This window comes from Ochotona curzoniae, unplaced genomic scaffold, assembly GCF_017591425.1.
Source record: "Ochotona curzoniae isolate NIBS_2020 unplaced genomic scaffold, NIBS_Ocur_1.0 contig_1696, whole genome shotgun sequence".
Classification (NCBI taxonomy): Eukaryota; Metazoa; Chordata; class Mammalia; order Lagomorpha; family Ochotonidae; genus Ochotona; species Ochotona curzoniae.
Window position 1 is genome coordinate 65,137 of NW_024465164.1, and position 25,165 is coordinate 90,301.

Here is a 25,165-nt window from a genome sequence, read left to right on the forward strand (position 1 = left end):
CAGTTTTGGCTACTAGCAAGAACAAAGGGAAAAGCAGAGGACTGTGAGTTAGATGATTGGCTGTTGAATTTCCCTCAAAGAACTGCAGGATATCAGATGAGTCATTTGGCAACATGGCACCCAGTTTGTCAAACTAACAAAGCACAAGCAAATACAAGGTTTATATAATTTATTTGTAATATTTTATTTTTCATGCATCACTTCCAAAGACTGCTTCCCATTCCCTTCCCCACATGTTCATTTCTCCTATATTATTGAAATACTGTAGTCTTCAACAGGAGTAACAAGTCCATCATTTTGCTATTTAAGTATATCCTGACACTGTAGGTACAGACACTGGTAGCAATTGAAGCATGCTGTTGTCCAGACATATGTCACAATTTCATTGGGAGTTCATCTTTTATTCAGTAGAGAGGCATACTGTGATGTATCTTCACCTGTCAGTACGACAATCTCCATTAAAGAGTTCCTATAAGTGTATATATGTATATACATGTTTATCTAAAATGTGTTTATCTTGCATTTTGTATGAAGCTTGATTTAGAATTGAACTGGCTTATTTTACTGAGCTTAATGATCTCTAGTTGAGCCCATTTTGTTGCAAATGGCTGGATATCCTTTTTCCCCACAGAGTAGATATGCCATATTTTCTATATACATTCCTCTTTCCGTGGCCATCGGGATTGTTTCCATTTCATCAGTATTGCAAATTGTGCTGCTGTAAAAATAGGATTACAGGTCATTTTCTCATGCAGATTTAATTTCCTTTGGATATATTCCCACAAGTAGGAATAACTAGGTCATATGGTAGATCAATGTTCGATTCTCTTAGCACTCTCCATACTGACTTCCACAGTCGTTGTACTAGCCTGCACTCCCATCAACAATGGAATAGGGTGACATTCTTCCCACATCCATGCCAGCAAGTGTTGTTAGTCGAGTTCAGAGTGATGGTCAATCTCACTGGAACTGCTTGAATCTGAGTGTAGTTTTTATTTGTATTTCCCTGATATCCTGAGCATTTTTTCATATGTCTAATTGTTACTTGAGTTTGTTGTTTTGAAAAATGTCTGTTCATTTCCTTCACTAAGTTCTTCACAGGGTTGTTTGTTTTGTTGTCACTGAATTTCTGAAGCTCTTAAAATCCTGGGTATTAGTCCCCTCACAGTTGTGTAGTGTGCAAAGATTTTCTCACATTCTGGTGGTTTTTCTTCACTTTATTTTTCATTTGCTTTGCTGTACATAAGCTTCCTACTGATGTAATCCCATTCATTTATTTTAATGTTGACTGCGTATGCTTTTGGAGACTTTTCTAAGAAGTGTGTCTTATGTATTCCTCTGATATCTTGCTGGTTTCTGAGTGAAAATGTATGTTCTTGACTCATTTAGAGCTCATTTTTGTGTAAGGTGACAGGTGGTATTTTTATTTCTTGATACATTTTTTGGTTTTGATCAGATTTTTTCCCCAGATACTCTATTAGTTGTGTGTTCTTATTTTGGTTATCTTCTACATGTGATATTCTTTCCTCCATATTGTTCATGCTGTTGTTAGGCTTGCTATTGTGTTTTTCAGTTGTGAAAATTTATGTTAGACCTGTTTAATTTTTGTGATAATGTTATTTTTCAATTCTCTGAGCTTTTCTTAACACTTCTCATTTTCTCTGAAGAGTTTGAAGAGTTTCTTTCTTTCTTTTTTCTTTTTTCTTTCTTTCTTACTCTTTTCCTCTTTCTTTTCTTTTTTCTTTCTTTTTTTTTATAGTTCTTATCTGTTAGCACATTAATGTCTTTGTCTTACAACTCTTTGATTGAAATTGTTTTTTGGCCATTTTTGGGAAGAGTCCTGGCTCTTTCATCTGAATACTTAGTTTTTCTGATACTCCTCCCCATTCCTTTCTGCTTTCATTTTGTTTTGAGATTTTAGCCTCTGAAGGACTTTTGGGGGTTTCTGGAAACATTGTATTTGTCTGTTGCTCTGTGGGATTCAAGGTCATCAGGTGGCCAGCCAACTACAGTGTTTGTCACCTGCTGTCACCTTGTACTTTCACTCTCCTCAGCATTTGACTTCCCCAGCCTCAGGCAGGTATTGAGCTTTTCAATTTAAAGCCTACAAATGTTGGTTCCATGTGCAATCCACCTGTCATCTGGCACTTTCACAGCCTCTGCCCGCTGTGTAGTTGCCCAGCCGCTGGCACACAGTGTACAATCAGTACTCTGTGTACTCTGGGTGGCACCGCTCCTACCTTAGCTTCCTACACTGTATTTGGAAATCAAACTCAGGCATTCTACCTTGACACATAAACCGGGTAAGTGATGTCCTCATTGCTAATACAAATTCACACTTTTTCATCAGTATTTCATTTACCTTGACCTGTAACTCACATGCAAGAACTTTGATCAAATTTTAGAATAACAATTTCTTAAATCTATTGCAATTGGACATAGTTATGGTATACAAAGTGAAGAGTCAGCACTTGAGCTCAGTGAGTGATGATCACATCAGATTAGTAAGCATTTCATTTTTAAATATTAAGTAATATTTGATTAAAATAATTACAGATATGGATGAGATGCAGTATGACATGCTAAAGCCGAAATCAATATGTGCTGAGAAAGTCAGGGTGTTTAACATTGTCCCTCTTTGTGCTGACTTGAAGTCTACAACCTATGAGCTCCTGTCTTCTGTTTGTACAGAAATATCTAATAGGCTACTGTGACCTGTGTAACACCAGGAGCTTGGTCCTCCTTTCTAGCCAATGTGGGTGGTTTCCTTTATTGCTTCATTCTCCCTCTGCCCTCTCCTTCCCTGCCCTTAGTTATCCCTGTTGTGTGTTCAGCTGCACAGTTGTGACACACTGTGGTCTTTGTCTTTCTGTGTCTAGATGACTTCATAATGCCCTTCAAATCCACCCATTTTGCTACATTATTTATTTTTATTTATTACTCATTGTATTTTCAAAATCATTTTGCATTACAATATAATAATAAAAATTGGTTAGTTTTTTTAAGAGAAGAAAACACGTGGTTTACCCAGAGGCTGAATGTGGCAGAAACACAGGACCCAGAGCAGAAGCACATTCTGGCATAGAAAAGCCACCATGGTGCAGTTAATATATTTTAACGTATGGCTGTGTGCCAGAGTGGAATGGCGCATAACTCATTTTTGTTTTCCACAGGTGAGGCTCCAGGAGCAAGCCAGAACAGGCTTCAATACACAGCCTTTTGTCCAGTAGGCTAGAGAAACTGAGGTAGGACAGTTTTTTTTTTTCATTTTTCTACATTTATGCATATTCCTACAATTATTTTCGATTCAAGTACACATACCCATGTGTACCACCAATTTGGGTGGAGAGGGTTGAGGAATGGGGGAAAGTGGATAAGACAACTGTTTCCAGGTTGCTTTTCCCTTCTTGTATCTGGGGAAATTGGGGATAGAATGGGACAGGGCTGCTCACAGCAGCCCAGTTGCATCAGTATCCAGAAATGGGGGATGGACAACCAATGTCATCCTAGGGTACCCAATGTGGAGTATTTTCTAACCTATAGTTTAAGTGGTGTTGATAATTCTGAGATACTATTTATTTCATTTCTCTGAAGCTGAGGAAATCTTCCCAAGGTCCATTAGCTGACATAATCCACCTTAGAGTCTCCACTAGCCCAGATAATCACTGTCTAAGCTTGAATGGGAGAGCTTTCAAATTTCTTCTACTCTCCAAAGTACTAGATATAGTTTGCAGGCCTCAATGTACTGGTTCTCATGGTATCTGTGTGCATCTAGGCATGCTGTCTACTGCACAGGCTTCAACAACTGAGCAGATCCAGTTCTGACACATGAACTGCATGGGCAGATCACAGGTCCTGTGATTTTCATCATGTTTGTCATTCCAATACCAGTGATCTATTTTGGGGCTCCCCAAAGAAACCTCACCAGAGGTGAATCAAAACCCGACTCCTGTGTGTTCCAGCTGGTGCAGGATGCAGCTCAGTTCATCACCCACATCAGCCTACACATACACTGGTGGTTGCAGTCACCCAGTGAGTTCCAGTCCAAAGCCTAAATCATATGAAACCAATGTATGCTTGCAGTCTAGCCCTTCCCAGCCCATCACACTTGGTCCTCATGCGTCTTAGCAGCACTCTAGCTTAGATGGGGCAAGCCCCAGTAGCCCCCACCCGACCCATCCTCATCTCTGGTTCTTGCACATGCCATTGTAAATAGCAGACTAGTCCAGCCTGTCTTATATCCCATTCAGCTCTTGTACACCTCAAAGCGTGTTGGAACCTAACTCAGCCTGACCAACCCCACTACCCAGTACACATCCACCTATGCATGCACTGGTGGGTGCAATTGCTGGGTCAGTTTTTGTCTCCAGGCCTACCTTCCACACAAACCATTGGATGCTGTGGCCCAGCCCAACCCAAACCATTATACACTCAGTCCTCATGTATACCAGTGGGAGCTGCACTTAGTATGAGTGACCACCAGTGCATGCATAGTGGATGTGGGTGAGCAATACTCCATATTGGCAAGCACACATATGTCAGGTCTGGGATCACTTCAGACAAGGTTTCTTTGGGATTCCCCCAATTGAACCACTGAACTCAGAACTCCAACCATGGGCAGAATTGTATGACCTTTGGAATGACTGTGGAGTGCTTGTGTCAGATTTGGGCCTCCTTGGTGGCTTAGATGGAGCAGTAGATGGCATACTAAGATGAATCTGGGCTGGCTATTCTTGATGGGAAACTTTGGCTCCACCTGTGGGTTTTCCGCTTGTCCCTGGGCCCTCTGGGCTAATATTCCCTCCTCTTTGGTATAATAGGGCACCACTGGTCTTATCTGGCTGCTTCCTGCTGAACAGAGGTGACAACTCAGGAGAGGTAGGAACTCAGAAGATGTGGTTGGGAAAAAAGTGTGTGTATGGGCATCTTAGCAGGCAGATTGAAGGGGGCATGGGAAACTTCCACGAGGAGAATTCATTGTGACTCATGGCACCTCCTGTATTAGATATGTTGTTCCTGTTCTATTGGCTGCATGATCCATTGGATGTGGTTATGTTGGCCCATATCCTGGACTCTACCACTATCTCTGTGGCTGTGAAGTGGGACCAAATTCCAGCAGATGGTGAACCCTGGGCATGTACTCAATAAACCCCTTCTGAATCTTCCTGTCTAGTAACTGATTCCCTGATGTAGTCACCTGTTAGAAAATTAGTTTAAACGTTTAAATGGACAGAGAAACATTAAATCAGGATGAAGCAGAGAGGACACATTCCAAGAAGTAGGAAACAGCAGAGGGGTACCTGGAGACTGACTCACACAGGAAAGCAGTGGACACAATTGTGTGGCGTTGCAGTGACTGATACTCCAGTGGCATTCAGCTAACAGTGATCCAAACTCCACCAGCAGCCGGAACTCCACCAGCAACCAGGTGGGAAGAGACTTTCAATGGGAGCCAGACAAAGAACTGTCTGTCCTGCTGGTCAGTTTGATTTGACCAGGAGCAGAGATAGAGTAGCAGATCCCAGACGGTCAGTGCAAGAACAGGGTAAATTTCACAACCCAGTCAGCCCCCTAGAGCTGACTGGGCGCCATTTTGAGTAAGGAGGCAAAGGCAAGGGAAAGGACTGAGCATATGCTTAGCTTGGAGTGAACTCATTTCTGACTCAGTGAACTGCATCAGCATGGCATTCTACAGGTTCCACCCAAGACAGGTCTGGGTAGCCCTCAGATCTGATGGCCAGCAGATCAAGAACTCTAGCAGTGGTGTATCAGGTGCCATTTTGTACACTGTGGCAAATGCTTTAGGACTGCATGGGACAACAGAGAACTGTGCATGTGCCGAGCTCACGAGAACTCACTGAGTTCCGTGGATTGCACTGGTCCAACATATAATAATACTGACTGTGGCATCGTAAGTCAAAATAGGTCTGTGTGGCAGACAGATCTAACACTCAACAGGTTCTGGCAAGATTAGCACCACCAACAACCTAGATATATAGGATATCTGGTGTCTCTCTAATCCTGGGACCTACTCCAACCAAAAGTGGGAGAAAGGTTGGAGAGACAATGGTGCAACCTCAGCACGATATCACAGGTGGTGGGGATTTATGAGCCAGGAGTTGGGGCTATGGATTTCTTGCTGGAACTCTAACATAAGAACCCAGACCTGGAGCTCACTGGAGGTTGTGGCACAAGTGGCTGCAAGCAAAAAGTTGTGTACCAATTGCAGTAAGTAAAATTGCTTTGTAGACCTGTGGGTGACAGAGCTTAAAACCTACCCCAAGAAGAAGACTCTGCTAATCAGAGGTACAATGACCAAGAGCAAAAGAAGCAAGAGCAATGAATATTATTGAAAACTCCCCTGCAAAGGAGCAAAATCCTTTGCCAACCTCAGAGTTAATAGAGGAAGACATCGAGAAAGCTAGGCACACAGAATTCATAAAACGCATTGTAAAGCTTCTGATCAACAATGAGAAGCACATACAAGAGTTCAAAGAAGTTAAGGAAGCAGTAAAGCAAATCAAGGCTGATATATCAGAAATTAAGAACACAGTAGAGCAAATTAAAAGTACTATGGAGAGTCTCCAAAGTAGAATGAAGCAAGCAGAAAAAAGAATCTCAGAGTTGGAAGATATTTCCTGTCATCAGGGAAAAGCAAACAAAAAGCTGGAAGCAGAGATGGATCAGGCCAAAAAAGTATTCAAGAATTGAAAGACACTATGAAGAGGCCTAACATAAGAGTTATGGGAGTCCCAGAAGATGCAGAAAGAGAAACTGGTTTTCCAAATATATTTAATGCAATAATAAAGGAAAATTTCCCTAATCTAGAGAAAGAATTGAGAACAACATCCAGCAAGGGTACAGAACTCCCAACAGGCTTGATCAAAAGCGATCTTCGCCACGACACATGATCATCAAGCTCTGTTCAATTGAACATAAGGAAAAGATCCTTAAATGTGCACGTTAAAAAAAATTAGTTGGCATATAAAGGAATGAATGCCACTTAAACTCACGGGAGATCTCTCACAGGAAATTCTACAGGTGAGAAGAGAATGGAGTGACATACTCCAGATTCTAAAAGAAAAAAAAAATGTCAGCCTAGGATAGCATATCCAGCAAAGCTTTCTTTTCACTTCAAAAATGAAATAAAATTCTTCCATAGTAAAGAAACGTTAAAAGAATTTGCCTCTTCCAAACCTGCCCTACAAATGATACTTCAAGTTGTTCTCTTGACAGAGAAGAGGAATAGCACTAAACAAAAACAAAAGCAAATAGGAAGAACATCACAGTAAAATCACAACAGAAGACTAAATCAATGAACAACCCATTCCTAAAATGACAGGGCCAAAGTACCACCCATACATATTAATTCTGAATGTAAATGGCTTAAGTTCAATCAAACGTCATAGATTAGTAGACTGGATTAAAAAACTCATCTATTTGTTGTGTAGAAGAGACACATTTCACAAACAAAAATCAGCGGAAACTATATCGTATGAGATTTGATGTTTTCAGTTAGTTTAATCTCTTCAAAACACTTTCTTCTGATTAAATCATTCAATGACTCATAGATCATAGAGTAGCATCATTTTCTGCAAGAAGGTTCTTGATTTTCATTTCTTCAGCTACACGTTAGTCATTTAGTAGCATGTTATTTAAGTTCTTGGTGTTGTTAATTTCTTTTTTCTCTCTGATGTTTTGTTTGTGGCTCTTCATTTAAGGGGATGTATAGTAGCTGTGTAAAGGAGACTGTCATATCTAGTAACATGTTATTTAACTTCATGGCTATGTAAATTTCTATTTTCTTTCTATTGTTGATTTATTATGACTTTTCATTTGAGGGGATGTACAGTAGCTATGAAATGGAGGCTGACATCCAGATTTGAGGATATGATGCAGTATGCATTTCTACTTCTAGATAAAGATGGACTCCCAATGAAACTGTTTACTATATCTTGACAATAGGATTCTGGAGTCTCTGCCATTGTCCATGCCCACAATGATGGACATATGACTGTGTATGAAGAACTACATTTTAGTAATGATACAGAGGCACTATTCAGTGGGGAGGGAGGAAATGGGGGCTGGGATAAGGGAAATACCAGGAGTCTATGGAACTATATCATAAATTAACAATAATAATAATAATAAAATGTAAAAAAATAAATAAAACTATTATATTTTCTGAAGTGATTGTTAATAATTAAATCTAGCTGTTATTTCATTTGGGGGCTTTTTTCTTTATTTTATTTGTATGTTTGGACATAAAATGTATAAAATTGCTATAGTAAAACAAAGCAGTTCAAATCTGTGTGCTACTAGTTTGGTGCAATGATTTGTACATTTTTAAACTAGAAATGTATGCATTGTCTCAAAATAAATTTAACTGAGGGTACTTTATTTGGCAACACTGTTGGTGACACAGTTTCTTCCTCTGTAAAACAGACATAATATCAAGTCAACAAAGATGTTGTCAAAATATAGAAGCTATAAAGATGTTAAATAAAATGATTTATGAAAAATAGTTTATTATTTTCTTTCATCCCCCTTTTTACCTAGCATATATTTCAGGGATCTTCAAAGCAAAAGAAGATAGAACAAACAAACAAGCAAAAACCTCCTGGAAACAAAATTGAAAGATATGTTTATTTCTCTGCAAAAATTTTTGGAATGCATGCATAGTCTTACGACAATAAATGTACAACAAACTTTTGAAGTGGTGTCCTCTAATGGAATATGGATTCACCTATGAGAGGCTTATCATTACAAAAAAAAAAAACAGCTTGGAGTAAGAACTTCCTTAATGCATTGAACTTTTAGTGTGTTAATCCAGTAATGCTGAGGTTAAGTGCCTGACCTGAAGATAGGGTGTACAGAGCGATGGAGTGCTTTATTTTGGATTGTGGAGATGGGGACATGTTTCCCACCTTTTTTCCCACTGACATCTCAACTCCTGAAGCAGACAAGTTGGAAGGTAGCCTCTTGTACTTGATTTGATTTCACTTTGGCAACCTTATCCCACAAGACTCAGCTATTCCTTGTTAAACACCTATTGGATGCTGGGCCTAAAGGTGGCTCATGTTGATAGCTACATTAGTTGCCAGTTCCCACCAACATTTCCCCATATGGCTTTTCTTGCATCCTACAGAAAGAGGTAGATTAAGAAAAAACATGGCATGGGAGTTGGGGGTTGGGTAGGAGTTGTTGCTGTGGTGAATCTGTACTTTGTCTATTATTTGCCTGTTCTGAGATAGATAGTGTAAGATTCTTGAGTGTTTTTTGGACAGAGTTTGACCCTGTGTGCAAGGCCTTCTCATGTTTAACCTGATAACTTACCTTCCTTGGATCTGAGGAGCTGAGCTGGTGCTGCACATGCTACTGTAAAAGCTGCTCCAGGTACCACACTTTCTGTTCAAGGAGGCACTGAGTGAGGCACTTTCCTTTGGGGGCATTGCATAATAAATTTCTTTATTTATCACATCAGACCCAATTGGGGAAGATCAGAACCACAAACTGAAAGGCATGAGCTCGGCAGCATTCTTATTGTCTCCTTTCAAAGGCACCTGCGGTGGCGATGCCTGGGATCTACGCAGCAGGTTAGAGCACTAAGAGAGCATCAGTGGATCTAGTTGTACTTCGTAAACATTGTCTTCCAGGGTTTCCTGCCTCTGGCCCTTGTCAGCAGCTTGTGTGAGGCCTCCTAATTTTGACTGTGTTGGTGATAGCCTACTGGTTTGAGTTGGGCTTGCTTGCTGAGAGGTCGAATAGAAGCAAGTTCTGGGATCCAAACTGTTCCCTGGTGCGTAGGATGGTGGTGCTGTGCTCCTCTTCTCAGAGCTTATTGTGGGGGCAAAACTTGACTCCGTGTTCAACTCTGGTAGCACTGGCATTGTATCTATAATTTCATATTGACAGGACAAAGACACATCCTCCCTTTCATAAAAGGCCATGCCAAAAGGGATAGCACAAAATACAAGATCCGAGGGGAGCAGCTTAAATTCGTTGGCTGGCCGGGTAATCACAAACCTGTAAGAAAAGCCAGAGAATTGTTAGCTTCTGAAGCTGCAGGGTTGGGTGGCTCCTGGTTCTCTGGCCAACCCAAGAGGCCAAGAGGCCATTTTGCTGGGCTGAAAGATGTATGTGTGTGTGTGTGTGTGTGTGTGTGTGTGTGTGTGTGGGTGGCCTTGCTTCATTGATTCTTGATAAATAGTAAATCTCTATGGCACTCTGGGAAAGGAGATTCCCTGGAATTGGAATTAGGAGGCTGGCTTTCAACTCTGTCTCTGAATCCAGACACTTTTGGCCTTAGTCATGACTTTCCCCGTAATTGGTGGGAGAAGTTAATCTATGGTACTTGCTTTTAAAACACACTCATGAATTTAACTGGCACACTGCTGGGCACTTAGTGATACTTTGTCTAACTGGATGATCACATGTATCCTCTATATTCTGTTCTTGGTTTAAGTGTATGATAACATAATGCATAAGCTGCCAGATTTCACACAGAATAACAGCCTGACTAATAAGAGTTGTGAAAAATGAATGTCAAGAACACTCAGAGACTAGACCTGCATTGGAAGACTGTAGGGAAGCAACTTGCCTTAACTACTAACCAGGTATAAAGCACATTCTTCATTCATGTGAGATACATTAATCAAAAGCTCAATATTCGTGTCAGAACAGCCTTTCAGGCTCATCTTGCAGGACCTGCAGCCTGTGTTTCTCCCCTCCCATCTACAAGATCACATTAGGGATCCTTCTTTCTTCATGGAATAATCCAGCCATTAGGTCTCTTCCACTCCATCCTCTAGAACCCTATTCTGTCCTAAACAAAACTCTCAGAAAGCATATACTCCCTAGAACATGGAAATGGCACTTGGGTTCCTGAAGTCTTCTCAGGTGTCAGGGATCTTCCTAAACTCATGGGAGATGGGTATTCAGAGAAAAAGCTGTCTATAGATTTCTGATTTTTTGAACCAAAAGGGATCTATTTGTTTAAATTACATTTTCCATGAACCTGTTGAAGTACCCTTGTTTAAGCTGAACATTTTCCTAGGATTGTGTTCTATAGACCTCCTAGAGCTGTTGTGGATGGAGGAGAAACTTTAGAGCGGGAGGGAAGGTGGCAGGTAGAAAGAGAATGAAAGAATGAGTGGTGGATGTGGATGTCATTCCTGCTTCCCAGTGCTGCTTTCAAAACATCACTTCTCTTCCAGCCTCCCACTGACTGTCTTCATGAGTTCTGTAGAGCCTCAACACTCTCTCCAGATTCATCAGTGTCATCCATACTCATACAGGTTTATTGAGGTCTTTGAACTCAGAATGAATATTCTTTCAAACTCTAATGCCACTGTCATCTTATGCACCTGTAGTGTCTCTGTGGTTTCTAAGCCCACCATCTGGACCCATCTCTATATCATCTAGCATGCAATGATCTTTTTCTCTAAACCAGTTTCCTGCCCACATTCTGGGTGTCACAATTTACTGGCACTGTATCATCTCAACAATCTTAAGCTTCAATCAATCACTCTGACCACAGTTTCCCATCATCCTTCCTGAGTTATTGCCACACTCAAGAGTTCAACTACCCTTTCATTTCATCAGGATTTCCAATCCTCTCCCTTCACTTTATGGTCTAACGTTACTTCTCAAATCCCCAATAAGCCTCCTCTTCTGCTCCTCTCAGCACTCAGTCTAAGCCTCTATGTTTTTTTCTCAATTCTCTGTAATGTTTCTTCCCTCTTCTCTCTGAGCATTGGCTGAGAAATCCTGCTGCTAAATAAAAACTCTCACTAGCATGTTCCTTACACAGAGCCATAGCTGCTTTAACATCTTTGCTTTGCTTCCTTTTCTCTCTTATGAACAGAAACATGTTTTTTCTTTCCTATTCCAGACCATTTCACTGAGTAATTTGGCTTCCCTCTCCTTTCTCCGGCAACAGGTTCCATTGCTCCATTTCTATTCCATTAACTTTAACTTACTCTTCTTAGCCTTCTAGATGCTATCTCCACCATGAGAATCTTAATGAGAACATGCTTGATAATGCTCATTTGAAATGCTTCTTTCCTTCTCCTCCCACCCCTTTCACCATTTACTCTTCATTCCACATTGTTATCACATTGGTCTTAAAGAAAAGAAAACTGAACATACCACTACCATGAATCATATGTGCCAGCGCAGTTGCTAGATAAAAAGCATCCCATGATCCAGCCAAGTCCAACAAGCGTAGAAGAATACAAGGGAGTCTTTACAATGTTGACAATGGCTTTTCATGTTTAGAAACTTGCATGGACACTGATTAAAGTAACTGCAAAAGAATTCTGATTTAAGATTTTCTTCTCTTTTTCTGTTTTCACTGGGAACAGACTCTACTGTGTTTTGCATTGCAGTTCTTGATGTTTGTAGCCTGTGCCATTATTATTAAATTTGCCTTTCTTGCAACTGTGGACCTTAGGCATTGAAGGAAATTAACCCTGTCTGCTACATTTGGCAACTTGACACACATTTTCCAAACTAGCATACTCCCCTTTTGTTCTCCGGGTTATGCTCCTCATCTTCTATCATGCGGTATAAACCAACACACAGGATTCCAAGATTATCCAATGTGCCACAGAACAGTTGTCCAAAGGTTTCTCTTGGCTAAAGAAGGAAGATAAAAACAAATATCTGCTGGATACTTAAGGCTCTGTAATATCAAGCATCTACTAGCATGCATTGACCTTTGCGAGAAGTTTGGGAGACATCAAAACCATTTCTTATAAAACTCTATGATGATCATATTAATTGGGAATGTAGTTAAGTTTATTATTAGCTTTAAAACTTTAACCTCAGTGGTTAGGCTCGTTATTCTGGTTCTTGTAAGAATTCTAAGCACATGTGGTGTGACGTGTGGTTGTTTTGGTAACTACTAAAAATTAACACATAAAAAAAGGCTTGACAACTAATTTTTTGGGTACATGATAACTTGAGTTGGTAAGCATCCTCAAAGAGTCATGTTATTCCATTCTTACATGTCCTTGACCTTGCTCTCAGGTTTTGTCCAACCAAACCACTGAGAACAGATAACAGGTTCAACAGCAGAAGTTAATGAATCCAGTCAAATGAAAAGACAGTATTTGCTTAATTCCGGTCTTCCTGGGATAAATAGAAAAGTGAGGATGGGAATCATGTGGGTATAAAGAGGAGGAGTCTGGTCTAATCTCCTATAACCTCTAATACAATAGGAAGTTGTCAGCAGTAGTTTCCAGGGCATAGGGTCACTCACAAGTCAGCTGTCACTAAGGAACACAGGACCAGAGATAGAAAAAGACTGGATGATTCCAAGGGACTTGTTGGAGACTCTTTGTCCATGCACATATGCATATAACAAAGGATTTGCCATTTGTATTGGTAGCGTATGTTGAGATGTACACTGGGAACAAAGGCTTGCAAGAGTGGGCTCCTTGTTAAGCTGTCCAGGTGATATACTACAGAGTAACAGAGTTTATTTTCTTGCAAAGACTTATTCCCAACAAGGAACAGCTTGGATCAGACCTCGGGTCAGCAAATGGACCCCTGCTCAGGCACTGGTTGACAATTTAGCTTTAAGCAAGTCCCTGCTTCTCTGAGTTTCAGATTCTTACTTTGTTAAAGCAATCAGTGCCTGCCCTTTAAACCCTCAGATGATGTGAGAAAAACTAGACTGGTACAAGGAAAAGATTTAGTAAATATTAGCATTAAAATTGCAATAAATTTCCTGGTCAGGGCACAATGTCATTGGGTGTCTTATGCTGTTCAATATATGAGATTCAGCCCTATATACATAACAGAGATTTATGTTTCAGAGTTCTGAATGATGGCATGTCCTCCAGGTTCAGGAATCTTGTATCATCCAATAAAGGATGGCAGAAGGGCAAGAAAGCATGGCAGGGTGTATGGTAGGGGTGGGAGGATAGAAATAAAGAACAGTGGAGAGAAAGAGAAAGGGGCCAAAGTCATTCATTAATTTTGGAATTCACTCCAGTGATAACTAATCCACTTTGAAGATAACAGCGTTGATCAGGTCCACAGAACAGAGTCCTCCATGACCCCTTGAACATCCTACCTTTCAATATTATGAGTTTGGGAATTAAGTTTCCAAAAATGAACTTCGGAAACCTCATTCAAGCCATGTCATGTAGAATTCCTGAGGCTTCCTGACTTACTTAGCTAGAAGGTGGGGATAATAGTGGCTGCTTTATTTGCCCCTTAGGATTGTTACAAATGTGAAGGGTGTTGATTGCAGGACTCTATGAAATACAGTGAATTGTAAAACAGCCTATGTATTACTGATTACTTTCTGTGTTAGAAGCTATCTAACACTTCAGAGAGGTTGGATCACCTTCAGAAACTCAAGAGAAGTGAGGAGATGGGAAACTTCATTGTGATAAGAGTATACTCACTTTAACAGATGACAGAATGTTTTGGTCTAAGGACAGAAGCCCCAGCCTACACCGCAATCTTCCAGAGGAGAAAGTACTGCAGCTGTCAGTCATGTCACAGAATTTCTCCTTATCCAGATGTTGTTCCAGCTGGGAGCTTATCCCCTCCTGTCACCAGCATCTGGAGTAATTCTAAGACGTGATAGTTGTAGAAGGCCTAGAAAGTAAGGAGAAGCTGTGATCACATCCCAAGGAGCTGATGTGTGAATGGTGGAGGAGGAAACGCTCGGAGAGTGAGTGGACATCACTGCTTGCAATGAATCTGATGGTGCAGAGCAGTGTTTATCATTCCCATCATCAAAGTCTAATCAAATATGGCAGTTCGGGTGGTATTCTGGATTACGCAAAGTGAGGAAAACACTTAGTTCCTGGTCTCCTCAAATCCACACTGTACAAGAGGGGTGTGGGTCATTAGGCTGCTGCCAAGGATTCTTCCCTTCAAAACATGACCAGGGGAGCCTGGTGCCGTGGTCTAGTGGCTAAAGTCTTTGCCTTGAATGCACCAGGATCCCATGTGGGTGCCAGCTCTAGTCCCGGCAGCTCCACTTCCCATCCAGCTCCCTGCTTGTGGCCTGGGAAATCAGTCAAGGATTGCCCAATGCTTTGGGACCCTGCACCCGCATGGGAGACCTGGAATGAAGTTCCTGGTACCTGGGTTCGGATCGGTGCAGCAATGGCCGTTGCGGTCACTTGGGGAATGAATTATCGGATGGAAGATTTTCCTCTCTGTCTCTTCTCCTCCCTGTATATTTGACTTTGTAATAAAAATAAATAAATCTTTAAAAAAAAACATGAACAGAGAAGAATTTTGGGCCCAGATGCCCTAATAATCATATATATGCAAACATATATACATATATAACATATTTATGCATCTCTATATATGTACACATATTTAATGAGATCACCTTTACTACTATTTTCATTCATATTTGAGTGTTCTTGGTGTGAGTCTACATATATATGTAACATGGGTATGGTCCATTTGGGTTCAGGTACTGGCTCAGATATTATTAATGACTGGATTTAGCCCACTTCTTTTTATATCTTTCAGAAGCGGCTAGAGAAGAAAAAGTACATGAATGGAGTTTTAGAATCAAATAATTTGCATCATAATGAAACCAGAAGGGGACATGTAGGTCAATTTCTTATTGTGAAACACGTTTCACATTGAATAATCCTCCCCATTTTCACAAACTCCCTTTTCCCCAGAATTCAAACCATAATGAGTAGACAAGGCATTCATACACATTGCAAATCCATGATAGTATACCTATTTCTTCTTCTTAGACTAATAAATATGTGGTGTTTTAAAAATGTTCACCCTCTGCCACATCTGAATTAGCTGTTTAGTCCAGTCAAAGTGAGAATTTCTCTGTTGTTACCAGTACAGTGTGGCTCATCTTCCCCAAACTCATGTAACTGTCTGAACAAATTCTCAAAACACAGATAAACAAACAAACAAAGTTGTGCTCCTCAGAGGATGGACTTTGTCTCTTTAACATTCAAACCCTCACAGATGCATTGGATGCACAAATGTTTGGGTGACATAAAAGTACTGATTGCAATGGTCATTGCTGTGCATGGTGAGCTAAACCTCAAGTTGTGGCACCAGCATCCCATGTGAGTGCAGGTTGGTGGCCTGGCTGCTCTACTTCTTTCCATCTCTGTTTACAGCCTGAGAGAGAAGCAAATCATGGCCCAAATTCTTGGACTCCTGCATCCATGTGGGGCACCCAGGAAACTTTCCTGGCCCCTGGCTTCAGATTTGTTTAACTCCATCCACTGCAGCCATTTAGGGAGTGAACTATTGGATGAAAGATCTCTGCCTCTTCTCTCTACGTAATTCTGCCTTACAAAGGAAAACAGAATAAATCTTTAAAACAAACAAACAAACAAAAAGAATACTGATTACAGCCGGCAGGTGATTTCCATCAAATGTGCAAATCCTGCTTATAGAGGCAATGGGTACAAGTTCACCTAAGAAATAATATGAGAATATTTTCAACAGTTGAAAAAACATGGAGATAAAGAGAAGTTGATTTTGGTGGATTTGTTTTTAATCCCTGTGTGTTCATCATTAACTCTTTCATGAAAAACAAAAATAAAAAGAAAAAGGCTGGGATTTTAAAACTTGGCTGCCAAAATCAACTCATCTTTCACTCTCAGCATCCACCAACTCTTAAAAATGCTCTTTCTAAATTTATGTGAATTCAGAGACAATGAAAAGAACTTCTACACTAGTTTTCAGATGAAGATGCCCAATCGAATGATTAGTCCCACACCTCTGTCCCATCCTGCTATGCTGTTGCTTTGTTCTGCTTCAGAACCATACTGAAAAGCACCTGCCAAGTCAACCATGACATCCAGGAGACTTCTGAGGTTGCAAATCCAGGGTTGGGTGACAATCCGTTTAAGAAGCATGTGGCCATCACATAGAGTGATCAAGCCTGATACTGTTAGGGTAATTCTCCAATGATTAATGAAAACCCGTAAATTCCAGGGCTATCCTGATGTCAGTGGCTCTAACCCAACATGTGCGTTACATATTTAACTTGGAGGCTTAGCTGTGGAACATGTCATTTCTTCAGCTTTGACATCACAAGCATTGAGAGAATATATTAAGGAGAATAATGGGATTTGTGTGTCACCTTTGTTCTGGGAGCTCCTCTCCTTTTCTGATTATCCTGGCTTCCCTGGCACTGGCCTGTATGAACCTCTCTTTTTTTCTCCTTTTCCCTCCTCTCTCTCTCTCTTTCTCTCTCTCTCTTTTTTCTTTCTCAAGGATACCTGCAAGTGGAAATGCTCTTGCAATATGTTCAGATTCCTAAACTTGGATAGTTATTCTATAATGTAATCATGCCTGCTAGAGCTTGGACTTCCAGTATTAAAAAATGCTGCAGCCTTAAGATAAAAAATTTGGGGGGACGGCACTACCCACTCATAGTGAACTGTTCAGCTCAGTGACCTAAGAAACAGCTGTGATGTGGGAGACCTTATCTCATCAGAAAAGGAAAAATACTCCACATGCTCATGATTGGTTTTGAAACTCTTAGTGTACAGCCATCCAGGAGTCCTGTAAGGAGATCTGCCTGCTTCATATTTAAATCTTTACAGAATTGAAATACCAGAGGATTAAGAGTGGGTCTAATTGATATAGTGTGTGTACATATTTGCTTTGCGCTGGAGTTTATGATAGACTAGCAGGGCGGTATTTGTTGTCAGCCACTGCTCATTGTATCAGGACATTCAGAGAGAAAGCACATCCAGTTATATTCAACCAAATATCATGGATCTATTGTGCTGATAAAGTTTTAAAAATTATGTAAAAATGTGGGCCTGGGGCAATAGCATAGTGGTTAAAGTCCTTGCCTTGGATGCGCTGGGATCCCATATGGGTGCTGGTTCTAATCCCAGCATCCCTGCTTCCCATCTAGCTCCCTGCTTGTGGCCTGAGACAGCAGTTGAGGATGACCCAAATCTTTGGGACCCTGCACCTGTGTGGGAGACCCAGAAGAGCTCCTGGCTCCTGGGTTCAGATTGGCTCAACTACAGCCATTATGCTCACTTGGGGAGTGAAGCATCAGATGGAAGATCTTCCTCTCTGTCTCTCCTCTTCTCTGTATATTTGCCTTTCCAATAAAAATAAATAAGTCTTTAAAAATGTGTAAAAATGTAACATGAAAACTCAGCATTTCCAAGCAGAACCAAGTTTAAACCCAACCCTGCTATGCCGTGCTACCTCTGGGAGGCACACATTTGTCTCCCATGAAGGGGAGGCAAAGCTGAACAAGCACTGTTTTCTGAGTCACTGGGGAAGAAAGAGAACCTGGAAATGCCATGTCAGGTATAGAGTTCACCAACATGGAAATGAAGGTGGTGCTCATACCTTGATAGGATTGGTCCCTTTCCAGAGGGAGCCTGCTTTGAGCACTGCTGATGCCAGCTTTGCTCCTCCGTGAAAGGAGAGCATAAAGGGAACAGGCCTGTTGAGACTGATATGGCCTCTGCCTCTTCAGCAACCAGCTACATGGCTCCTGTGGTGTCACACTGGGCAGCAGTCACAAGAATGAACCCTAGAGGGCGCTCCTTGGGTATGGGATCTTTTTGGGTGAAAGAGACAGGCAAAATGGACTGGAATGACCAGCTCCTGCCTCAACCTACTTTCACAGGACTTCTGCCTGGAGACCGGATGCCTGTCTTAGAACAGAGTTCCAGGATGTTGTCTAGGTTACATCTCTCTCTTGGTGATGTATTTCAACTTAGAGAGAAACTGTCTTGAAAATATTTGCGAAAGAAAATTTTCTTCCAGTACAACCTTATCCTGGCATATCAGAGAAAAGCAGAGTTGCTTCTAACTGCAATGAATGTTATGGGAGCCACATATTTGTGTCTCTTCATCAGCCCTGAGCACTCTTGGTCATGGATTCCTTTAAGCAAGACTTGGAAAGCCCAGCATTGGAAGAAAGTTGGTGACTGAAGATAAATGTCCCCACGAGAGACATGTGGGTGACAATCATATGACTCAGGAATTCCTTCACAGGTGAGTATGAAAACCAACGATTGACTTACAAGCAATGTATGACTAATGGCCTAACTGTCAACATCTATATAAGAGGCCGATGATGAGTGTTCTCCTAGCTGAATGGATAGGAGAATTCAGTGAGGCCATGTGTGCTGTGACCTTGGCACAATGTCAGTGCTTGAGCAATGTAATTACTCCTTCTATGGCAGATAGTACTGCTATTGTTGCTGATATAAGCTCAACTTATTATCTAAACTTTTTTGGAGAAAGTTTCATGAAGGTCTGTATCTGGGAAAGAATCAAGTATAAATTAGTGCTGAAGAAGAGGACCACTGCGCTCCCCAGTGATGAATGGCCTGTGCCAGCAATGGGACAAAACTTCTTGGGGAGATGGAGGTCTTTGCCTACCTCCCAGCTTCCAGTAATGTTGAGCATGCATCGTGAAGCAACCTGAGCATTTATGAACATATCCCAGAGCCACTCAGCCACTCTAGTTGTTTTATTAGGAAACAATCAGTATTCTCTTCTTGCTTGGGGTTGTTTCCAAATGATAAGACTGAGTGGGTGGAGGGGGAAATTAGTCAAGATCAAATGATAGTCAGAAGAGTATTAATTGGAGACTTGGGCCTGCTCTTGTGTTCTTTCTTTCCATGTGGATGATATGGTAGGAAGGTCCATTCTTAAAAGGTCAAATAGAGGTGTTGGCACCATGTATACCAGGCTAAGCTCCTGCAAATGGAAGCCAGTTAATGCCCTGGGTTGCTTCGCTTCCAATCCAGCTCCCTGATTTTGGGCTAGGAAATCAGTGCAGGACAGCTCAAGTCCTCAGTCCTCTGCACCCACATGGGGAACCTGGAGGATTATCCTGGCTTCCAATTAGCTCAGCTCCAACCATTATGGCCATCTGGGGAGTGAACCAGCGGATGGAAGACCTCTGGCTTTCCTTCTCTCTTTCTCTAGAAAAAGTTAAATAAATCTTTCTAAAAACAATAGAAAGCACAAATAAAGCCAGTAGGATATGCCTATAGCAAAAAGGAACAGAATTAGGCAGAGCATTTACAGACTGTCAACAATGGTTGCTTCCATTCTTTGTTGCAGCAGCGTTAATGTGAATTCATTTTGCAGCATGATCCTTCACTTATGCTTGAGTAGCTAGAACAGAAGTCCAATGGCCTAGTGAGAGATTTAAAGGTCCTATTAGTGTCCTTAACAGGGATGCTGCCTTGTCCCTTGGGGGTTGCCATCCCCAAACTCTGCTTCAATTGACCAAGTGCCAGTGCTAACTCAGGCCCCTTACCAGGGTTTACTCAGGGCAAGCTGTTGATTCAATGTGGGGTATACCCACATATAACAACCTCTATGTCAGTCCACACTATGTGGTTGCTTTTCTGTCTTGCACATGTCGCCACAAGGCCTCAAATTGCAAAGACTTTATATGATTCATTTTGTTTTCCAGCTTAAACAAAACAAAACCTTTCACTGGGCAGACTGGGGAAGATGCAGCCCTGCTCGAACTGCCCGAGCCAGCAGAACCCTGAGTTGATGGGCAGGCTGAGGACAACACAGCCATTCTCAGACCACCCTAACCAGTAGAGGGATGGGGAGCCTTGGGCCCAGTGCTGTAACCTCCTGCCGTAAGAGCAATGCTCTTTAGTCTAGGTGTTGTTTTATGGGCTGTTGTGTGGAGTGTGCTCATTTGTTTTCATTTCCATTCTTTCAGCAGGTATCTGTCCTTCCTGCCTGATTTGCTTCAGTATGTTCCCCTTTTAAGTTAGTGTCAAAAACCTTTCCCCCAATGCCATGGTGTTGGGAGATGGGAAGCAGAGCCATCTTCAGCAGACGAATGTCCTTATGCTGGGAGAGTACAAGTTTTCTTGGAGTGGGTGTCTGAGTAAAAGGTTGAGTTTGATATCGAGGCCCTCCCCTCTCTGTCTCTCTTACTCCCCCCCCCCACCTTTTTGCCTTCTTCCATGTTATGACCCAACACCAAGCCCTTAAATATCATGCCAAGTAGACATGGTGCCATGTGTTTGGACATCCCAGCTTCCAGGATGAGGAGGAAGGGATGCACGCAATCTCCTATTGTTTTATCAATTTCCCAGTCTCAGCTACAGCAACACTGCACAGACTGAAATGCTGCCCTTCTGCCCAACTCCAAATGAAATCTGTGACTTTGCTCTTGCCAGTGTGGGCAGGTCTGATTTAATTAAGTCTTCAGCTTAATTTAAGGCATGAATCTGTCTGCCACTGAACAATCTAAAGAGAGCTGGGACCTTAAAACCATCTCATGCCAACAAGTTAAGATCACCTCAAGTCACCTTCTGCCTGACACAGCAGTCGTTAATTCCAGGCAAGCTAACTGACATATCAGGAACAGAAAATAGGATGGTGCAACAGGCTTTCTGTCAGAGCCACCTCCCCACCAAAGTCACCAAACCCTCTTCTCTCCAGCAGATCCCTTTCTCCTGCAGTCTAGGTTGAGTCTTGTTTAACCCTTTAATAACTCTGAAGTAACTCTGGTAACCGGCTTGGTTAGTGCTAACTATACCTGAAGTACAGGATTCTGCATCTGAGAGCTCAGTGAGATCCATGATACCTCCAGCACAGCTGGGATGCATAGCACTCCTAACGAGTACCAGATGGCATTGATGTCCAAGGGATATTTGTATGCACCAGCTGTGTTCCTCTCACTTGTGTATGCTGTGCTCAAGGCGTGCCTTCAGCTTAAGAACAATGTTGTTTCTATATGGGGTTTCCAAACAACAATGAACTCATCGTCTTATGCTCGGTCCTTCGCAAACCTGAACACCTGTATATTGATGCTCAGCCATTTTGCAACCCTTTCCACAAATCTGAGTAGGAGGAGAAAAGAGGATGTTCGTTTATAGGAGTTAAATGCAGTCATCCACAAATGGTTATATGTGTGTTATCTTGGGGTAGTCAAATCCAAAATCTTTGAATATCCTTGGCTTGCTGCCACCTCATTGCTTCTGCCTGGGGTATGTCTTGTGTGAGAGGTCTGCATGACCTGTATCAGGTCTTCTGATTTAGAGCTTCATTCACAGGTAGCCTCTCCTGGCCATGTATTATAACCTACACCCTTTTGCCCCATCCCTACGACTCCCAACTAACATTTCCTTAGACCTGTGACTGCTTGTTACTTAGGATGTTCTTGCCAAACTCCTCCACTTGGTGCAAACTCTACATGGTGGAGATGTCTTCTTGTTTTATCACTACTCTAGACATCACACATTGTGCAGTGTAAAATTTCACTAGGCATTTGTAGGATGATGAGTTATGTCTGCTTATGGAAATCTTATCATGGATGAAGGTGTGTGTTTATTGCCTGAAGAAATGCTGAGAACAACTACGATGTTAAAGAAAAAATACATATGCCCGTTATATATTTGAATTAGCTCTGAACTCCAGGATTTCATGATGGCCAGTTTCAGTAGGTGCTGCCAGGGTGACGCTAGGCAGAGCAGAGAGAATATCATCCAGGCTGCAATACCAAAGGCCTGGTTGTTGATCCACAGTTGAAGTGGAAGGATCAGAACTCCTTCCTCCTGGTTTTGACTACTCTGGCTTCATGGGCATCAATTTTTTCGTGTCAAGAATGTGAACTTTTTTTTTTTAAATCTTTCCTTGCAGTCATGCATGGAGATGAGATGATGTACATGGATAAGATTCAGCTTTGAAGATCAGGGAGGACTTGGAATGGTAAAGTACTGTTGTCTGCCCAGCTCTAACTTACCCAGTCACCCCTCGGCCTGGGACCCCTTTTGGACCCGACTACACTTACCGTGGCCAGCAGGGAGTCCAGGAAGTTGCCAGAAAAGACGGTTCCCGCGGAAAAGGAAGTGCTAAGGAGCAGGTTGTTTTCTTTCAGGTTCCCCTCCAGCCCACCAAGTTGTTCGATAAAGTGGATGTTGGAAGGATTTTCTGCAAGGCAGATGGCAAAGAAGACACACAAATTGAGAGGTTTAAAAATACAAGGACATCCACAAAACACAGGCTGATGTGGCCCCCTGGTCAAGGGACAGAGCCTCTTTGGGGTCTCTGTGGGATTGGCCCCCACTTGATGTTTCTGTGGGATTGACCCCCCACTTGGAGGCATTTTTTTCTTTTTATGCATCTTCCTCCCTTGAAATCATGCCTGCCCCACCTCCTGGCATCCGTCTGTCCTCTTAGGGACAGTTTGCCACAGCAGGTCCAAGTTGCTGCAGATCAATATTCTGGGTGCCCCATTGCTGTGAGGACGCTTTCAACATTTTGTGTGAAAATTGAATAAAATGGTAGTGATTTTGGTGCAGAACATTTGAAAATCAGGCACATTGCTTTTTTCAGAGTATACATTTTCCTTGACCATTTGATAGATCCCTTGTGTTGCTTGTCTTTCCAAACAAAGCAATTTGGGGACCAAAGGGAACACTGAGTAACTGTACTGGGGCAAAAGGCACAATAGAGGAACCTATGGTCATCCCAGCTGTAATCTTCTCACAATACAATGTCACAGATTTCCACATGTCTGCTGGGATTCCTAGAATTACTTGAGTCCAGATTGAACTGGAGCAGTACTTTGAACCACCTGGTGATCTTGTGACAATGCAAACTCTTAACTCATTCCATTTAGGGTGGGGTCTGGAAGTCCACATATCTAGCCAGCCCCCAGAAGCTATTGATGCTCCTGATTCATGCTCTATATAGAGTAGCAAGGGTTTACAGAATCATTCTAATTGAGGCTAGTGCAATGACAGCTAAATTGTTCATTTCTTTTTTTCTATCTGTCTCCAGCCTGCAACTATTACTCCATACATGGTCTCTGCCATGAATAATACTGATCATTGTTAAAAGTGAGATTGGATGCATTGGCTGCTGCCTTCCTGAACTATTGCTTCAAAAATATTTGTCCAGGGAGAGAACAGCATCAGGTGTCAGACATTTGGTCTGCCACCTGGAGCAGATGGAAAAGCATGCTTACTCTCCATCATATAAGATTGTGATTCCCTAAACTCAGGTTCTTTTTCTATAGACTCTTGATACAGTTGTGTCTTTGCTCTCATTCATGTCTCCCTTTGGGAAGTAAGATTTGAGCAATAAGCACCAAAATGGTGATCCTCTAGCTACTCTTACTCTTGTAAAGAATATAAGATGCAAGTTTTGCTTTGTTTTGAGTTTTGGCTAGCATCCACGAGACCTGTGGTTAACTTCTTGGTTTGTTAGCAGAATGAAGATGTCAGCAGTTCACAGATCTGGCCATTGAAGTTCTTGGTAATACAGATCAAAACAAACCCACTGGACATAAAGGTCAGAATACATTCTTCAATTAGAGTTGTTTATTCCTTAATCCCCTAAAGTGTTAATAAATTGGGGGGAAGTGAAACAATCTTTTTTTGCCCCAAGTACAATAGTATTTTTGATAAAACATGAACAAGAGGGGACTAATCCCACCCCACCTCTCCGTATACTCAGACTTTCTTATCCTTGTGTCACCAGGATAAGAAACATGCATGAAGCTTTGTCCAAATATTGCTGTGTCATCTTATACCCATGGCCTCAACTTTTCTAGCCATGTTCCTGTAGACCTTGGTATGTTCTCTACCAAAATGCTGGCAGTCAGCCCTACAGTTGTCATATCTGTATGGCCCTTTTCAGCCATCCAAAGAACAAGTACTTGAGCTAAGTGACAGGTGAATTGTTAGGTGCATCTATTCTTTGATTGAACTGAGATTAGAAGTCCCAAGAGAGTGAGTGGGTGTTCCTCAGGGCCAGCAAGGCAGTTAACTGATTTTCTTACAACCACTCTAATAGACAGTCTGTTTTTACTTAATGTACTTAGTATGTATATATACCTCAGAAGATAGAGATGGCCCCAAATGGAAGAAAAAATAGAAGTAATTACCAATAGGCTGACAGGTTCGGGTCATAATCCAGGAGTTTCAGATGCTCGAAGATGAATCTTAGGAATGTCTGCTCCAGAATGAGAGCGATGAGGCTAGGGTCCCACCTACTACAATGTCACCTCAAGCTCACGTGGCACTGGGACCTTCTGATTCCTCTCCAACTGCCCCTGATTTGTTTCTAAGACCAAGAGATCTGTTCGTCTATTGTTACATGGCTCCAACTCAGCTAAATCTCTGTCAGGCATTTCACTATATTACAATTCCCTGGACCAGCTTTA

The 25,165-nt window shown here is 41.7% G+C and overlaps 1 protein-coding gene across 1 annotated transcript in view; it reads right to left on the reverse strand.

Annotated features, from left to right (window-relative positions):
• Positions 1 to 9,461: 9,461 nt before the first annotated feature.
• The window catches only part of LOC121148634 (potassium channel subfamily U member 1-like), a 35,396-nt gene continuing 19,692 nt past the window's right edge, over positions 9,462 to 25,165 (reverse strand). The window contains 5 exon segments of the mRNA XM_040968833.1: positions 9,462 to 10,026; positions 12,515 to 12,639; positions 14,421 to 14,564; positions 14,566 to 14,616; positions 22,787 to 22,926. Coding sequence (XP_040824767.1) covers positions 9,606 to 10,026; positions 12,515 to 12,639; positions 14,421 to 14,564; positions 14,566 to 14,616; positions 22,787 to 22,926 — 881 coding nt within the window. The 3' untranslated portion in view covers positions 9,462 to 9,605.